This window comes from Carassius auratus, chromosome 42, assembly GCF_003368295.1.
Source record: "Carassius auratus strain Wakin chromosome 42, ASM336829v1, whole genome shotgun sequence".
NCBI classification, from domain to species: Eukaryota; Metazoa; Chordata; class Actinopteri; order Cypriniformes; family Cyprinidae; genus Carassius; species Carassius auratus.
In genome coordinates this window covers 9,639,540-9,655,678 of record NC_039284.1, presented here as the reverse complement: position 1 = coordinate 9,655,678, position 16,139 = coordinate 9,639,540, and the positions used below count along the sequence as shown (strand labels likewise).

Genomic DNA, 16,139 nt, shown 5'->3' with positions numbered 1-16,139 from the left:
ACAGTTCTCTCTCCACCTTCAATACCACGACTTAGGTGCCCTTGAGCAAGGCATCGAACCCCCAACTGCTCCCCGGGCGCCACAGCATAAATGGCTGCCCACTGCTCCGGGTGTGTGTTCACAATGTGTGTGTGTGTGTGTTCACTGCTCTGTGTGTGTGCATTTCGGATGGATTAAATGCAGAGCACAAATTCTGAGTATGGGTCACCATACTTGGATGAATGTCACATCACTTTCACTTTTTTTCACTTTCATGTACAGTATGCAAAATAAGCAGTATACAACACACTGTGCAAAGACTTCCTCCCAGAGTGCTATACACTGAACCTGACTTCCCATTTCCTGCATGACAAATAACAAGTCAAAAAATAAATTGTATGTATATATAAATATTATACATTCTAAAATAAAAATAACTACAAAATAAATGTATGAACCTTCTGTAATGGTTGCATATGAGTCACGCAGTTGTCCTCAGTGTGAAAAAAAAGATGGATCTTTGTTGGAAAGGGTTCAAATAACACAAAGATGCTGAAAAACCAAAGAATTTGTAGGATCTGAAGGATTTTTCTGAAGAACAGCAGGCAGTTTAACTGTTCAGGGCAAACAAGGGACCCATGAACAACTACCAAAAAAAAAAAAAAAACATTAATAATAATAATAATACAAAACAAACCGAAAAAACAGCTGTGCATCATCCAGGTAACAACACAGTATTAATAATCATAGTTTTTCACACACACACGTGTGTTTGTGTGTATATTTCATCAGTATATTTTCTCTTTCATGGCTAATTTAAATGCAGGAGGAAATTTTAATTATCCCCACAAACATATGTAGCAATAGGCCCCACTTATCTTAAAATAGCCTGAACCCCCACTTTATAAGAAATAGCTCACATTTGATATGTGATATTATACATGAAAATTAATGCAAGCTATTTACATACTACAATAAATTTGTGAGTGGATAGAGAGTGATCAAGGCTGCTCTGCTACATCACTGCCTAAAGCAGCATGTTAGAACAACACTATCAAGGCTCGAGCCATTATTTCAACTCGGCTAATTAACTTCCTTCCTCAATCCGATAAGAATCACTCTTTTATTCCACATATTAACCATCAAAAAGACGATTATAGCCAACAAAAGTTCTGAATCAAATAGTCAAGTCCCCCGATTCCTCATTAGGCAACAGTGGGCAAATTCTTGGCCTTCTAGTTTCTGGCCTTGCCTCTAACAAAGCTGGTTTAATATGTCTACAGTCCCACTTGTAGTATTTAGAGGTGGTGCCTGCTCCGTCTCAACACTAGGCCCTTCATCAGGGCTGTGAGTAACACTGTGTGTACTATGAAGACCTTCTTCTGTTCAGCTGTTCTGTAGGATGATTGTGTAGAGGATTTTTCTGGTTGTACAGGGAACATTGTACAGTTAGGAGAAGGACTGTGATGCAGAATAGTACTGGGTCAGTCAGTTTACTTAAAGGGGACATAATGCCTTTTTTTTTTAATAAATCAAAACAGAGGTCAATTACATACAGAGGTACTAAAAGAACACAGAGAGGGTGAAAATGTTTATGTGACTGTTTTTGGTGCAAACAAACTTGAAAAACATTGCACATTAAAAAAAAGCTGAAGAAATTTGATTAATGAATGTGTTTAAAATCTACTACATCGGGCCTTCTATTTATTTATTTAACTGTTTATTTTAAAATCATTATGTTATTGTTATTCAAAACCTTTTTTGGTGGTTGTGGTTTTTTCAGAGTTGCTGTTTATTTGTGTAGAATACATATACATGTCAACGAAAATCTACAAGAAATTAATATCTTTCATCATACTATCTTACGTCTTTGCTCTTATATTGTGCTTTTCAAGAATTCACACACTACAGTAGCTTTTCTATAAATATTTCTATAAATAGTATTTAAACTATTAATCTCTAATAAGACAGACAAGAACTCCAATGACCCATGAAGAGGGCAGCTCTCTCTCTCTCTCTCTCTCTCTCTCTCTCACATATACACACACACACACACACACACACTTTCTCTCCTGGTTCCATTTTAATCTGTCAATAACCGCCACACGCAGTCTCAAGATGATAATTTATATAGGTGAGACACAGAGGTGAGGTGTTATAAGCAGCTGTTAGATGGGGTCTCGTCTACACCATAAAACTCTTCTCTCACATGCTTGAGTGAAAACATATTAAAGCAATAAATCACATCATAAAAGTGTCGTTTTTAATGAAATGGGGGACAGTCACACCACTCTGCAATAGAACAAGACCTGCAAGAACAACCTTCCAGTAAATCTCTTTAACTCCCTGAGCAGAAGTTAACGGCACACAGGTTTAGAGGGTGGTGGTGTGTTGTGTATGATTTCAGGTTTTTCACATGCGGCTGTATTTAAAAGCACGGCATCTGTTTGAACGTTTACCATACTCCATTTAATCTTTATAAAGTCCTGAAGTTTCCTGAACTTCACAGTGATGCTCACAGAAACAAGCTGTCAGGAGATACACATCCAGAAGAGCTCTAAAGGTACATTCACACCTACAGTAATTTAATCGCTGAAGGTCGCCAAGTTGCTGTATGTGCTTTAAAGTTGTTCTCTTAGTTGGAGTTTACCCTGGTCCAACTCTGTCAGGAGGCATATCACGTGTGCCATCTTACTGGCCATCACCGTTTTGCTATCCCTGCTGAACATTGCCGTAACACCAACCAATGTCAGTCATGTCAAGTCAAATTCTAGTCTCACATTAAAAAACGGTCCCTGATCATTGTTAGAGTGAATGCACATTAATTCACAGCATTTGCATTAACTTACATTCTTATTAAAGAATGAATGTCAATCTTCAATCTTTTTTAAAAGTGTATAAAGTTTGTCACCTATGCCACACAGGTTATTGCTATAAGCTAAATTTGAAGGCACGCTGGTGTTGTTTTGCCTACAATTGTAGATAGTGCAGTCTTTCTAAAACCTTAACAATAAATTACAGTCAGTTGATGTAAATATAAAGGTTATGGTAATATTAGACCTAAATACTACTGAAATACAACAATCAAATAAAATACTGCCTAACTAGCATACACTACCATTAAAACATTTGGATTTTGTAATATCTTATGTTTACCAAGACTACCTTTATCAAAATACAGTAAAACAGTAATATTGTGAAGTACTATAATTGAAAATTAATATAATATAATATATTAAATGTTTTAATATATTTTAATATGAAATGTATTCCTGTGCTGATGCCTATGCTCAGAAAACATTCCTTATTATTATCAACTGAAAAACGTTGTGCTGCTTAATATTTTGGGGGAAACCAAGATTGAATATAACTTTTTTTGTAACATTAGACATGTTTACTGTCACTTTTGATAACTTGAATGCATCCCTAGTATTAATTTATTAATAAATACATTAATAAACAATTTTTATTATTTATTAATGTACCAAAAAAAAGTTACTGCTGCCACATTACAACCAACAAGTTATTATGAATCCAAGCACTGAATGTTGGCTATAAGGCCAGAAAAAGAACTGAGTGAGTATTCAGGGTTTTTGTATAATGAAGTGTTTGCACGATCATATCTATGACAGTCTGAATTAATGACTCCAGGTAATAAACAAGTTATGTAATATGAGACAAAATAGATCCTTATGCCCTTCTGCACACACACACACACACAGAAATATCTTGCATTCTCTATCGGTTTTCCACCCGTTTTTCAATTTCCCTTCCTCCTTTGCTTGCCCGCTCGTCTCCCCGAGCACTGGAGCATAGCATCACTCTATTACCAAAAGGTCTGTTTTGTAGCACTGCATCCGTAATGTTCTCTCTGTACTTATTGCAGGGAACCAGGGAAATCTATGTCTCTATCACAAGTTCATCTTATCAGTCTTCAACAAAATAAAAGTTGCTGCTTTTTACTTTTTTTTTTTTTTTTTTAGAAGAAACCAACAATAAGCCAAGAGAAGGAACAAGTTTTTCATTTTGAATAATTGGTATAAACTCCATATTACTGTGATCTGACTGTCACACCCAGTATGAAGTGCTCACAGTTCAAAAAGCGTTGTTTCAAAGTCTATTTTGTCTAGTTCAGTAATCAAAGTTCCTGTAAGTTAAAGGAATGCTCTGAACTCAAATCATTAGATTGTAAAAACATATCACGAACCATTCAGCAGTTTGCTTTTACTGTTCTAGGAGTTTGCTACACCTAAATCATACTTTGCTGATAGTTATGAAAAAACAACAGCGGTGGTTGCCAGAAATTCACCATAAGTGAGTGAGTGAGTGAGACAGACAGACAGTCCTCTACGCACTACAACTGCTCTGTCTGTTCAGTCCACGTAGAGTTAAAACTCCTTGTCTGATAATTGTGCAGTTATGCAAACATCTGGGCAGGAGGCCGACGGTCAACTTGTCGTCATGACCTTTTCAACGAGCCAAAGTTCACAAAGCATGCTGGCAGGACTTCTGACTGGAAGTTCTGATGTCTGTGCCAAGGTCAGATGACCTACACTTATCTAAATGTCTGGAATTTGATCATATATAAATTGCATTATTCCTTGCATTAGTATGCACTCATATTGTGTTAATATGCACTCGTGTAGGTTGTTGGAGTTATTAGTAATCACTATCGAGCACTGGTTATTTTTGGCGTCGCCCTGAGCAGCAGAGACCATCCATTCATCTGACCTCAGATCAGCAGTCACTCAGCACGAGACTTGCGGAAGCAATGATGAAAACAGATGCACCCTCGTTCCCCAGGGCTGTTTACTGATAAGAATTAAATGGATGGGTGAGAGCGGTGTGGATTATTATTCAACAAGCCAATCGTAGGGCTAGATGAAGAACTCAAGCATATGGTGAACTGGATGGAAGTAACGTGTTGGGAGCTCTGGAACATGTTCAGTGTCATAACAGATTTTTGATTTGTCATAAGGTTGTTCTTGTTACTGGAAAGAGAGCGGATTGATGGTGCAGAGGATTGTGAGGTCGGTACTCACTTGTGCATGTGTTCTACACCTGTGAAGATCATAACACCGTAAGCAAGACCGCTCTGTACCAGAAAGTGTAAGGCATACCTGAAATGAAGCACAAGGAGAAGAGGACATCAATGAATAGACTGCGAAACATGACTGTAATTTTGAAAAGGAAAGAAATGTGTTGCTGAACATGTTAAGATGGACAATATCATGTATTTCATATACACAATTTCTTTTTTAATACATTTTGTTCATGAAAATGATATATGACTGTATGTGAATAATAAAAATCCTCATTGATCCTCAATGAATTATCTTGATATATTAATCATGACCAGGGTTATTAACTGAAACTAAAACTAATACTAAATAATAAATACAAATTAATAGACATAAAAAAAAAATTGACAAGAACACACAATAAAATTACTAAAACTTTAACAAAATTAAAACAGAAAATATAAAAATATAAGCGAATTGAAAATATTAATAAAAACTATAATAGTATCTCAATTACTAGCCAATTACAATATGCCAGTCATGATTATAGATATTTTAACTGATTATATCATACTATAAATAATTTTTTATTCAATGAAAAAATATCTTTGACTTTGCAAAATTCATAAATTTATCTTACATAATTATATATTTAACACTTTAAAGACATAAAATACAAGAACTGGTCATCATCCAGAAGTGTTTCCCTTCCTAAGCCCGAGACACTGGGACGGACACTGGGAAGATATTTGGAAAATGGATGGATGGAAAATCCATATGCTGAAGTTGCTCAAGAAAGATGTGGAGGGATAAGAAATCATCCATCTGGAATTGTTTGGATTGTGAAAGAGTTATCTTAACCATTTGTCTGCACTGCCTTTGTGACGCCAAAAAGGAATGTTGTCTGAAGGGTGGAGCAAGCTATTGCACTTTAATGAGACATTATTACGTTTTTTTTTCTGTCCATAAAATGTGCTGATGAATCCCACACAGTAAAACCAGGAACACACATTTGGAAAGTTAAATGAGCCCAATCTGAATTTGATGTTGACCGAGAGCAAACAAAAGTCTTGGTGAAGTCTCTGCTGGACAGAGAGGGGTGCACAAACTATGCAATGATAGCACATCACATTAAAAAAGCCCTTCATTTGCTTGATACACAACATTCATACAAATTTATTTGGTAATAACAGATGATACTTCACTCACAAATTGGTAGTAGCTTCAACATAAATGCATTCAAAAGGGCATATTCAATGACATCAGCATCTGCTATGTCTTGTGCAATAATCTTGCTTTTTGCCGTCATGTTTATTGCATAATGACTTCCTGTGTGATTTGGGTTGATTGACCTCTGCTCAGAGAGGTTTTTCAATAAGTATCAGCTTAAGCATGACTCCCACTGATGCAAGTTCTCACATTTTAACAACCTTGTGATAAAAAAAAACAAAAAAAAAACAATGTGTGATGTGGTTATTATGTAATTCGGTTAGCCTTTATTTTAGTTAAAAAAAATTGTTGAAACACGTACGGAGTGTCAAAAAGCTGAAACTACTGGTGAAAGTGCTTTTACTTAGCATTTTTTTAATTATTACAAAAATGCATCATTGCAAATTATTTATCAGTACAAAAATATGTGAAAACGTATTTGCTTCAGTAGTATTTCACTTCTCTTTTGCTTTAAGGCAAGACACCGCAGGTGAAAAGGGTATAATGTTAACTACTAGATATCATTATACTTCTCCAACTTGTTTGGATAATGCTTTCTCAAATGTTATGTTTAAATATGCAAATGAGACAATATCTGATTAAATGTGCTCTTATTTGCATACATTTCCAGGTTCAGAATTCTGGTGTAATTTTACTGACTTACAGATTTCAATGTTTTACAGAGGGGATTTTGAAAAAGTTTTTTTTTTTTTTTATCATTCCATTAATTAAAAAAAATTGGCACTCTGTGTTCCTCATACTGTAGACAGAATCAAAAATTAGAAAATCTTTGGAAAACATCAAACTAGTAAAGATCACATCGAAAATCTGAAACAGGGTATCTATTAACAAATGACTTTCACGCATCTTAATGCAGCTTTTTTTGTTACACAAGAATTCAAGCTCAACCAACAAGCAGCAAGTATGTATTGATAAAGAGGCTTACAAACTGCTCCATTAGAGCATCTCTCGGTTTCCACCAGTGGACAGCGTAGCTGCTGAGGAGACTTGGTCTTCGGCCAGCACTCCACAGCCTCATTATAAATTGAATGGTTCACTAACCGGCTATCAATAACCCTACTATGGATCAATATAAAAGACCTGAGATACATGAGGGATGAAGCAGACAAACACTCACCAGCCAAAGCAGAAGAGGGCCAAGTAGAGGCCCAGGAGGGTGGCGACTACATGCCGGATGAAGGGACTCGTCTTGCTAGGGTGCAGGTAGAGTCTGAACCAGAAGGCCGTGACCAGGGCGAAGAACTGGCATACCACAAAGTTCACCTAATGGGAGATATATAAAGTTCATTTTACACTGCTCAAGAGGAAAGGTCAGAAAGCAATCATTTTTTAGATAAACTCATCCTAGATACAAATAAATTAGAAAGGTTGAAAATCAAAACTAATCTCCATGTAATCTTCAAATGGAAGTCTTCCAGCACATTGAATGTTAACTGTGCTGACACTAACACAAGGCAAATGCATTTGCAAAGAGGATAATATCAGAGGCCAAAAAGAAAATTGACTGCGATTCAAAAGTTTCTGTGTATTCTGAAATTAATTAAATACACTATATTAACAAAAAAGCACTTTCACAATCCCTTGTGTACTTCTTCTCTTTTGCAAGACACCATTTCCATTCAAATCAATGACTTCAAAAGAATTCACTGATGCTACAGAAACTTTGGAATTTATGACAAAACTTAGGAAGGGCATAATAATGGACGACAAATACATGATTTTTAAATGCTCAACCGCTTTGCAAAACAAATGCAAAGTCATAAAAAGAGATGCTTATGCTCACAAACCCATGAAAAGTGTTTTATTTTACTTGACGTCAACATTTACAGTACAAAGTCATGTCTGAACCTGAACGTTACAGTGTCTAGTGCTTTTGAAGGCTAATCTGATAAAGTATGTACAGTAGGCTGCTCATTGTCTCTCACCCTGCCTTTCATTTCCAGTGTCACTGTAAGAGCAAAATAACCGTTCTAAAGGGATAGTTCACAAAAAAAGAAAACTGATTCTAAACCTGTGTGGTTTTACTTTTTTTTCGAGTTCCACAGAAGAAAGATGGACAGGTTTTTTTATGTAGAAATTATAACTCAAGGAGATTTTGTCTCATTTATGACACTCAACATGTGAGGTCGATTCAATAGCACTGCATTGTGGGATACACTACTGCATATTTTCTGAATGTAGAAGGGTATTGCATGCAGACAGAAAATATGCAAAATGAGCAAAAAATTTACTGCAAAAACATTATGACTATAGTATAACACAAGACACATTACATTTCTCCCTACTGCTTAGTGGCCTTCTGTCAGACTCTGTTGAGTGTGTGTGTGTGTGATAAAAATGAGAGTGAGATCATCTTCATGTGCCTTATGCCATGCAAATGAGCTCCAGCTCAACAAAGAAACAATCCGTCACTAGCTTAAAATAACTTCCAACCTTCCTGACTCTGCGCTGCTTTATTTATCGTTCACTCTCCATTCATCTTATTCTAGTTTGGTTCACTCATTCGATTTTACATGACAGGGACAAGCATGTCCATTACAATAAGCGTAGCCCATCTTGCCTCAAATCTACTTGAAATAACGATGGACTTGAACCCTCAAGCCCTATGAAAACAGCTACTTGGTTTTTTTAAATATTTATTTTTTTTACTTTTAGATATTTTGACACTGGCAATTGATTATGCCGCTTATTTTGTTGGCAATACCTTGTTGAAAGATTCACGCAAGAATGTCTACAATTGCTGGAGAAAGCTACACCTTAGCATTTCTGATTCTATGTTTAATTTAATTTTTTTTTTTTTTTAAATACACCACAGAGTGTGATGTCAATATTACAATAAGTCTACTGTAACTGCAGCTTAATAATCTAATAATATCACAAATGTGTGTTTATAAAGTATTTTACAATGGATTTGAATATGGCTTAGCCAATCAGAATCAAGGCCTAGAATTATCCATTTTATAATACATTTAACATTTTATCACTGAAGCTAAAAATAGTCCAATTAAACATTTAATTCCCTTTTTTGTGTACAGCTATCCTTTTTAACAGTTTAACCTTTAAACTTACATATTTTATACAACCTAAATTAAAAATAAATTAAATATAGCCTTCGTTTAGCAAGGTCACAGTTTAGCCTAGCTTAGAATTTAAACAGCTTCACCTAGTAGCTTAGCACAGTGGTTAAGCTCTTTTGAAGGAATGACTTCAGTTGTCAGACATTGACTTCAATGTTTGACAACTGAAGTCATTCCTTCACATCTTGTCCCAAATTCCAAGTACAGAAAAAGCGACTAAAATGCCCATCCCTATTCTAAAATGTAAGAAAATGTGCTAGAAAGGATGACAATAGCTTTCTGTTTAGCATAAAACCATGGGGAATGTTATTGAAACTTCAATCTGAAGAGGTTTGGTTTGTTTTCGCTGGTCTATTTTTGTCATCCCCTGGAGACACCTCTCATCTTCGGTGTCCCCTTCAGGTGGTTGTCACTTTCATTTTGGATCTCATGGTCTGAGATATTTCAACTGCTGGAAACATGTCCTGCCTCAACGAGAAACCTGGTGCATCTCCTTAATGTTATAGGTGGTTATACTGTACAGAGGCAGCCATTGTTTCCCATTCTGCACAAACAGGTCAACAGTGGGCCATACAATATCCCATTGGCAGCTTCTTTGTATCCCCCACACATTCTGTATCACAGGAAGCATTGTTTTTGGCAGGGTAAATCTGTACACGCACAACTGTATGTAATTGTGGTCAAGCATATTTATGGAGATGATGTGACTGTGCCATTTTATATCACTAAGAGCTCACTCACAAGTGACCTGACATCGACTGGCATTTGTGGTCTCTTTAGAGCCGCTAAAAAAACAACACATAATTACAATCAATTAATCTGGGACATTAACCCCTAATTAAACATAACCTATCCTTGGTCTAAGATTCACAACATGGTTTGTAAACAGAGCAATGCTTCCAAGACAATCTTTTCCCAAGTTTTACCAAACAGGGGTGTGTTTCCCTAAACCAGCTATGGTCGTAAATTCCGGCATCACCTCAAAGCAATGGCTCACGTTTCCCACATTTTCACCTGTTCCCACTACCTTAAAGGAGTGGTCAGTAATGTTTTATTAAAAAGTCTGATATATTCAAGGAACTTTTTAAAAACATTATTCATGTGTACTCTCATATTGTAATAAAACTGCACAGTGACACAAAGGTTGAGGATCCAAGTGCAGTGTTTATTGATGGGTAATCCAAAGGCGCAATCCAGAAGCAGGCAGAAGGTCATACACACGGGTAATTTATATAAAAAAAAAAAAAAAAACAACAGGGAAATAAATACAGGGAAACAAAACCAGGAACCAAGACATGGGAAAACCAAGAACCAAGGCCTAAAATTGCATTCTTAACAATGAATGACGAAGAGGACCAGGCTTTTATATCGTGAGCTAACAAGACACAGGTGCAAACAATCAGTGCTGATGAGTGTGTGCAAATGATTATGGGGAATGCGGTCCAGAATACAGAGGCAAAAGTATGGGATGGAGTGCCCTCTGGTGGTTATCAAGGGCACTCAAGCTGGTGATTGTGACAAACGTAAATGCAGGCCTCGTATATATCATATTTATTCTGGAAAAAGTTTTATTCTACATGGGGCATAGACCGTTCAATGGCTTTTTCTCTACATAAGAATGCAATTTGGTTTTAAAGGGGGGGGGGGGTGAAATGCTATTTCATGCATACTGAGTTTTTACACTGTTAAAGAGTTGGATTCCCATGCTAAACATGAAAAAACAAATAAACAAAAAATTAAGTTTTACGTTTGAAGGAGTATTTCTGTTCCAAAAATACTCCTTCCGGTTTGTCACAAGTTTCGGAAAGTTTTTTTCGAGTATGGCTCTGTGTGACGTTAGATGGAGCGGAATTTCCTTATATGGGTCTTAAGGGCACGTCTGCCGGAAGAGCGCACACTCCCGTATAGCAGAGCACTGAGAGCACAACAGACAATCACTGATCAGAGCGAGACCGTCGCGAAATGTCACAAAAGGAGTGTGTTTTTGGTTGCCAGGGCAAGACAACCCTGCACAGATTACCAAAGAAAAAACAGCATTAAGGGACCAGTGGATGGAGTTTATTTTTACAGAGCATCAACGGAGTTGTGCAAGTGTTTGTGTTTGTTCCCTGCATTTCGAAGATGCTTGTTTTACAAACAAGTTCCAGTTTGACGACCGATTTACGTATCGTTTATTTCTTAAGGATGATGCAATCCCAACGAAAAAGGGTCACGAACGTGTGTTGGAACCGCAGGCGGTGAGTAAAACTGCTTAAAATATCTCTACCTCCTTGTTAGTGCGTCCGCCTCCCATGCCGGAGACCCGGGTTCGAGCCCCGCTCGGAGCGAGTCGTTGCTGCTGCTGCTCTCGTTCAGTTTCAGCCTCGGGATCTGATTCTGGATCATAAATAAACGCCTGAATCTGCCTGTTAGCTATGGTTTGTTTTGGATGATGGTTTTTTCCTCAAGGTAATGTCACAGCTTCCAAACGCTCTCAACGCAAAAGCCTACTGGCGCTCGTGATTCTTTAGCTCCGCCCACACGTCACGCCTCCAGCCAGTCGTGTTTTTCCGGGAAAAATCGGTACAGACTATCTTTCTCTTATGAATATAATAAAACTAAAGACTTTTTGGAGTTATGAAGGATGCAGTACTACTCTATAGGTACTCAAGATTAACAGGATATTGAGTGAAAACGAACATTTCACCTCCCCTTTAAAAAACAATAGGATGATTAAATGACAAATTTATTTTTTTAATATATACATATATATTTTTTTTTTGGTTGAACAGATTTTCAAATGGTTCAGTCTATATTCTTTTAGATGCATTGATTGAATTGTCCGATCTAAGAAAATATATTTTTAAATAGCATCAAGACCATGCAAATACGCTTTTTTGAGAGCACTTCAGGGGCTGGATTCACAAAATTCTTCTTAAGAAATAAGTTAAGAAATTTCTTAAGATAAATTCCAAGAAGTTCATAAGAATGTTCTTAAGTTCTTAAATATATTCTTAAGAACATCTTTTTTTTTCTTAAGAAGAAATTAACAGTCGTTATCTGAGTGGCTTACTGATAAACTCACACTATTGTATTTTTGCGCTTCCTGCAGATTACCCTAATAGTCATAATAAGCACGCACATTATTTTTGTTATGAGTTTGACTGGCACTCAGCTTCACATTTTAATGAGCCGTGTTTTTGAACGGTTACTTAAAAAGCCTTTCTGAAGCGATGTGTTTCAATCATTTTTGTGCTGTGTTTTTGTGCTCTCATCTGAGCTCCCAGTATATGTGTCCAGGCTTCTACATCAAACATGTCCTGCACATTCATTTACGCTGAAAACTGCCAAAGATTGTTGCATTTATAAGATAATTTTAAAAGCGTTCAATTAAAGTTGCTACTGAGTTTTGAAGTGAGCTGAAAGTAGTGTCACATCTAGGCTAATCATGACTGATCATTGTTTACAATATCAATAAATCGCTGGCATTTCAGAAAACGTTTGCACATCCTTATTAATAGCTCTATTATGTGCTTTATGTAGCTAGTGTTGTTGTAATGATTCAATTTAACAATAAATTTGAAATAACCCAATAATTCATTAAATAATTGTTGTTTGGGATTGTCTGGGGCTGTCCTAAATTTAAGAAGTTATTTATGATGAGTTTTAAGAATATTCTTCAGATTATTTTTTTAGGAATACAAAATATTCATAACTTTTTTTGCTTAAGTTAAAAAATAAGAAGAAAATGGCTGTTGAGAATAAATTTCTTCTTTAGAATGTTTCATGAATCAGGCTCCTGATTACCAGTCTGAATAGCAGTAAGGACACAAGACCGTGATGAGAGATTCTTGTCCCCCTGTGGCTCTAAACCATCTCTCTTCATGGCAGCCATCTGGCTTAGTTTCCACTGACATCTCCAGCCATTCAGCTGAAAGAGAAATATATAAGGAAAGGGACATTTGGGAAGAGAGCGGAACAAGGAATGTCTTATTAAGGGTCAATATTAGAGAACCAGGCCACTATGTGCTGTATAAATATCTCAGTATAAATGTAAACCAGCTTTTACATTTGAGGGGAAATTTGTAATAACATGAAGGGCGATTACTAAGATCAAATTAAACTAAAGTTCAAACATGGGCTTCTAAAAGTGACACCATTAGGAGCTGGGTATTCAAAAAGGGACATGTCAACAAACTTAAAATATAGGCACAGGAAACATACAAAGACAAGCATATATCCTTAAGGGTTTAAAATGGTCCACAGCCTGAATTTTGGTCCTAAATTCAAAAACAAGTGACAATAAGTCTTAATGTTGATGCAAATATCCCTCTCTGCCACATCTTTGCCAATTCCCAAAGACAAAGATCAGTGCTTTCCAACCTGGAGAATGGGGGGGGGGGGGGGGCTTATCATAAGACCACTAGGTTTTGAGTTTAATTTATTTTTATTTAAAAAAATTGAGAACCACTGGTTTAGATGGTAGGCAATTGGGAAAAGCAGCTGGTATTAGGCTAGATGACCATCTTGGGTCTGAAACAAGCCTCCTGACATGGTTGGTTAGCCATTTGCATGGTTAATTATGTCATAAAACCAAATGCCACAGTAGTACAAATAGGGTCTCTACTATCTACCCAATTTATTATGACTCTTCAACATTTCTGTCATAATACCACAAACCACTAAAGTCATGTTAAATGTTCATATTAAACACTTACCAAAATGTAAAATCATTTGTTTATGATCTCTGCACAGGTTTTCCAAACAAAAGAAAATATATCGGCATCAGTTATCGTCCAAAATGAGCTGAACACCCCTGATGTACTGTAAACCACAAAGTAGCCTTGTAGCTAGTACCAACAGTCATTTACAAAACAGAAGGATGACAAATAGAGTGACGAAGAGGCGTGACAGGAGAAGTGTTTTTATAAAGTGTCCCTAGTCAATGAAATGGAAAATTGGCCGGAAAGTCATGTATCCTTGACTACATTAAGGTAGTTATGAATAATCACATACTCTGAGGCTTAAAAATAGCATCAGGTGCATGTAGCTCCTGTGGTATCACTCAGAAAGGAAAACAAAGACCTTAAAAGGAAACAATACATTGAATTCAGTGGAAAAAAAGAGGTCATACCAGTTTTGAGTGGTCTAACCAGTCAGCTAGGTCAAGATATGGTTTAGAACATGATTAACCTCTTCATTTAGGTCCCCAAAACAGGCTACCAGCTCTAATGAGGTATACCAAGATAAACTGACCTCTGTCCCGACTCCCAACAGTTGATTAATTCTTTAAAGGTACAGGTCGTAGGACCTGCCACTAGAGGGTGCACTGCCACAATAATAACAATCACGTGGTTTAATGACACTAAGAAGGAGCCCCGAATGATGGGATTTGTTGTCTTATACCCAACTGTTGATGGCCATCAATCAGACGGAAAGATAAATCATGGATTTAACGCAAGTTCAACAATTTGCGCGAGTAGATTACATGCAAAGTCAATGCAAAGTCACGATTAGACGTGTCCTCAAGTGGGTCTAGAGACGCGATGCCCCACATTTGGCGTGTATGCCCCATAATACTAATCGTTATAATAGCATACGTTTTCTGTAAAGATACGAATCAAAACAACTCACCTGTCGAGTAAAACACAAGTGAGATTGGCATCTTTTCTAGTTGAAGTTTGTCGCGAAGCTACTTCCGCATTTGTCCACGACACTGTTGTCATGTGGTTTCTACGTCAGTAAAGGTGGTAACGAAGGGTAACTAAAGTCATTGACAGGCGACTGCGCTGCCCCGTGTCCCTGTTTAGAATGGGAATTTTCTCATGATTTACAAGTAGTTTAAAACATTAGAGATATTGTTATTAATCAGCTGGACAAAATATATAGCACTAGCCTAGTGGTTTTTGGATATTTTACTGCAAATATCTTTCAAATTATATCTTTAAACCAGCAGAAGATTGCTATAGTTAGATTTTCCAGCAGGCATTGTTTTCATTCTGACAAATCTCACACCAGCTACTGTTTGAATAGGAGACGTAAAGATTTAACATCAACACTTATCAGTAATTTGAATAGGGTTCAATTTATTTTGCCATTAGCCATTTTGCCATATTTTGCTGCATGGGCACAAGGGATTCAAAATTTAGCAAAATTCTGACGGGGTGAACCTTTTTCAGACTCCGTGATTTTTATTTTCTGATATGTTGGTGTTATATCTTTCACTCGGATGTTCTGAGTAAATACAGCTGGATAAAACAAAAACTGTGACCGAATGTGAACATTTTCGAGGCTGGTGATTCTTTTCTTTGGCTATCAGATACGTTTTATTCTCGGCTCACTCCGGACTGCTGTTTGGATTCCATGTGATTATGAATCCTCTGCATTTACTGCCACATGTAGTAAAATTTGAATAGTGTTTTTATTTTTTGAACAATAATTACAGATTGAATATTCGACTATTTGTGTACACCCATAATGGTCGCCAGCTCAGAAAAAGTGTCACAAATAATAAAACATGATTCAGATAACAGATTTGACCAGTAAGATATAAGCTTTGTTACAGGTGTCTCCAAAGTGAATGAATAATGCAGAAAGGAGTTCACTTCTATAATTCATGGGAATGTATATATTACTGTTAGCTAGTATAAAAAGGGAAGTTAGGCACTTATTTGAGCTCTTCAGTTAAAAAAAGTAGACACGCACACACAATCAATTCAAAGCACTCACATGGTAATCAATTTCATTGCAATAAGCGATACTAAACCTAGAGCAATTAAGCTATGTGGCACTGCCAGTCAGGTTTAACTGTGACAAAGAACCTTGGCAGAGATTCCTGGCAAAGACGAAAGAA

The 16,139-nt window shown here is 36.6% G+C and overlaps 1 protein-coding gene across 1 annotated transcript in view; it reads right to left on the bottom strand.

The window, feature by feature from the left end:
* LOC113060585 (membrane-bound O-acyltransferase domain-containing protein 2-like) overlaps window positions 1-16,139 on the bottom strand; it is a 45,371-nt gene that overhangs the window by 19,222 nt on the left and 10,010 nt on the right. Inside the window, exons 2-3 of the mRNA XM_026229621.1 lie at window positions 7,348-7,493; window positions 5,022-5,099 (exon numbers count right to left, since the gene is read on the bottom strand). Coding sequence (XP_026085406.1) covers window positions 5,022-5,099; window positions 7,348-7,493 — 224 coding nt within the window. The remainder of the gene's footprint in view (window positions 1-5,021; window positions 5,100-7,347; window positions 7,494-16,139) is intronic.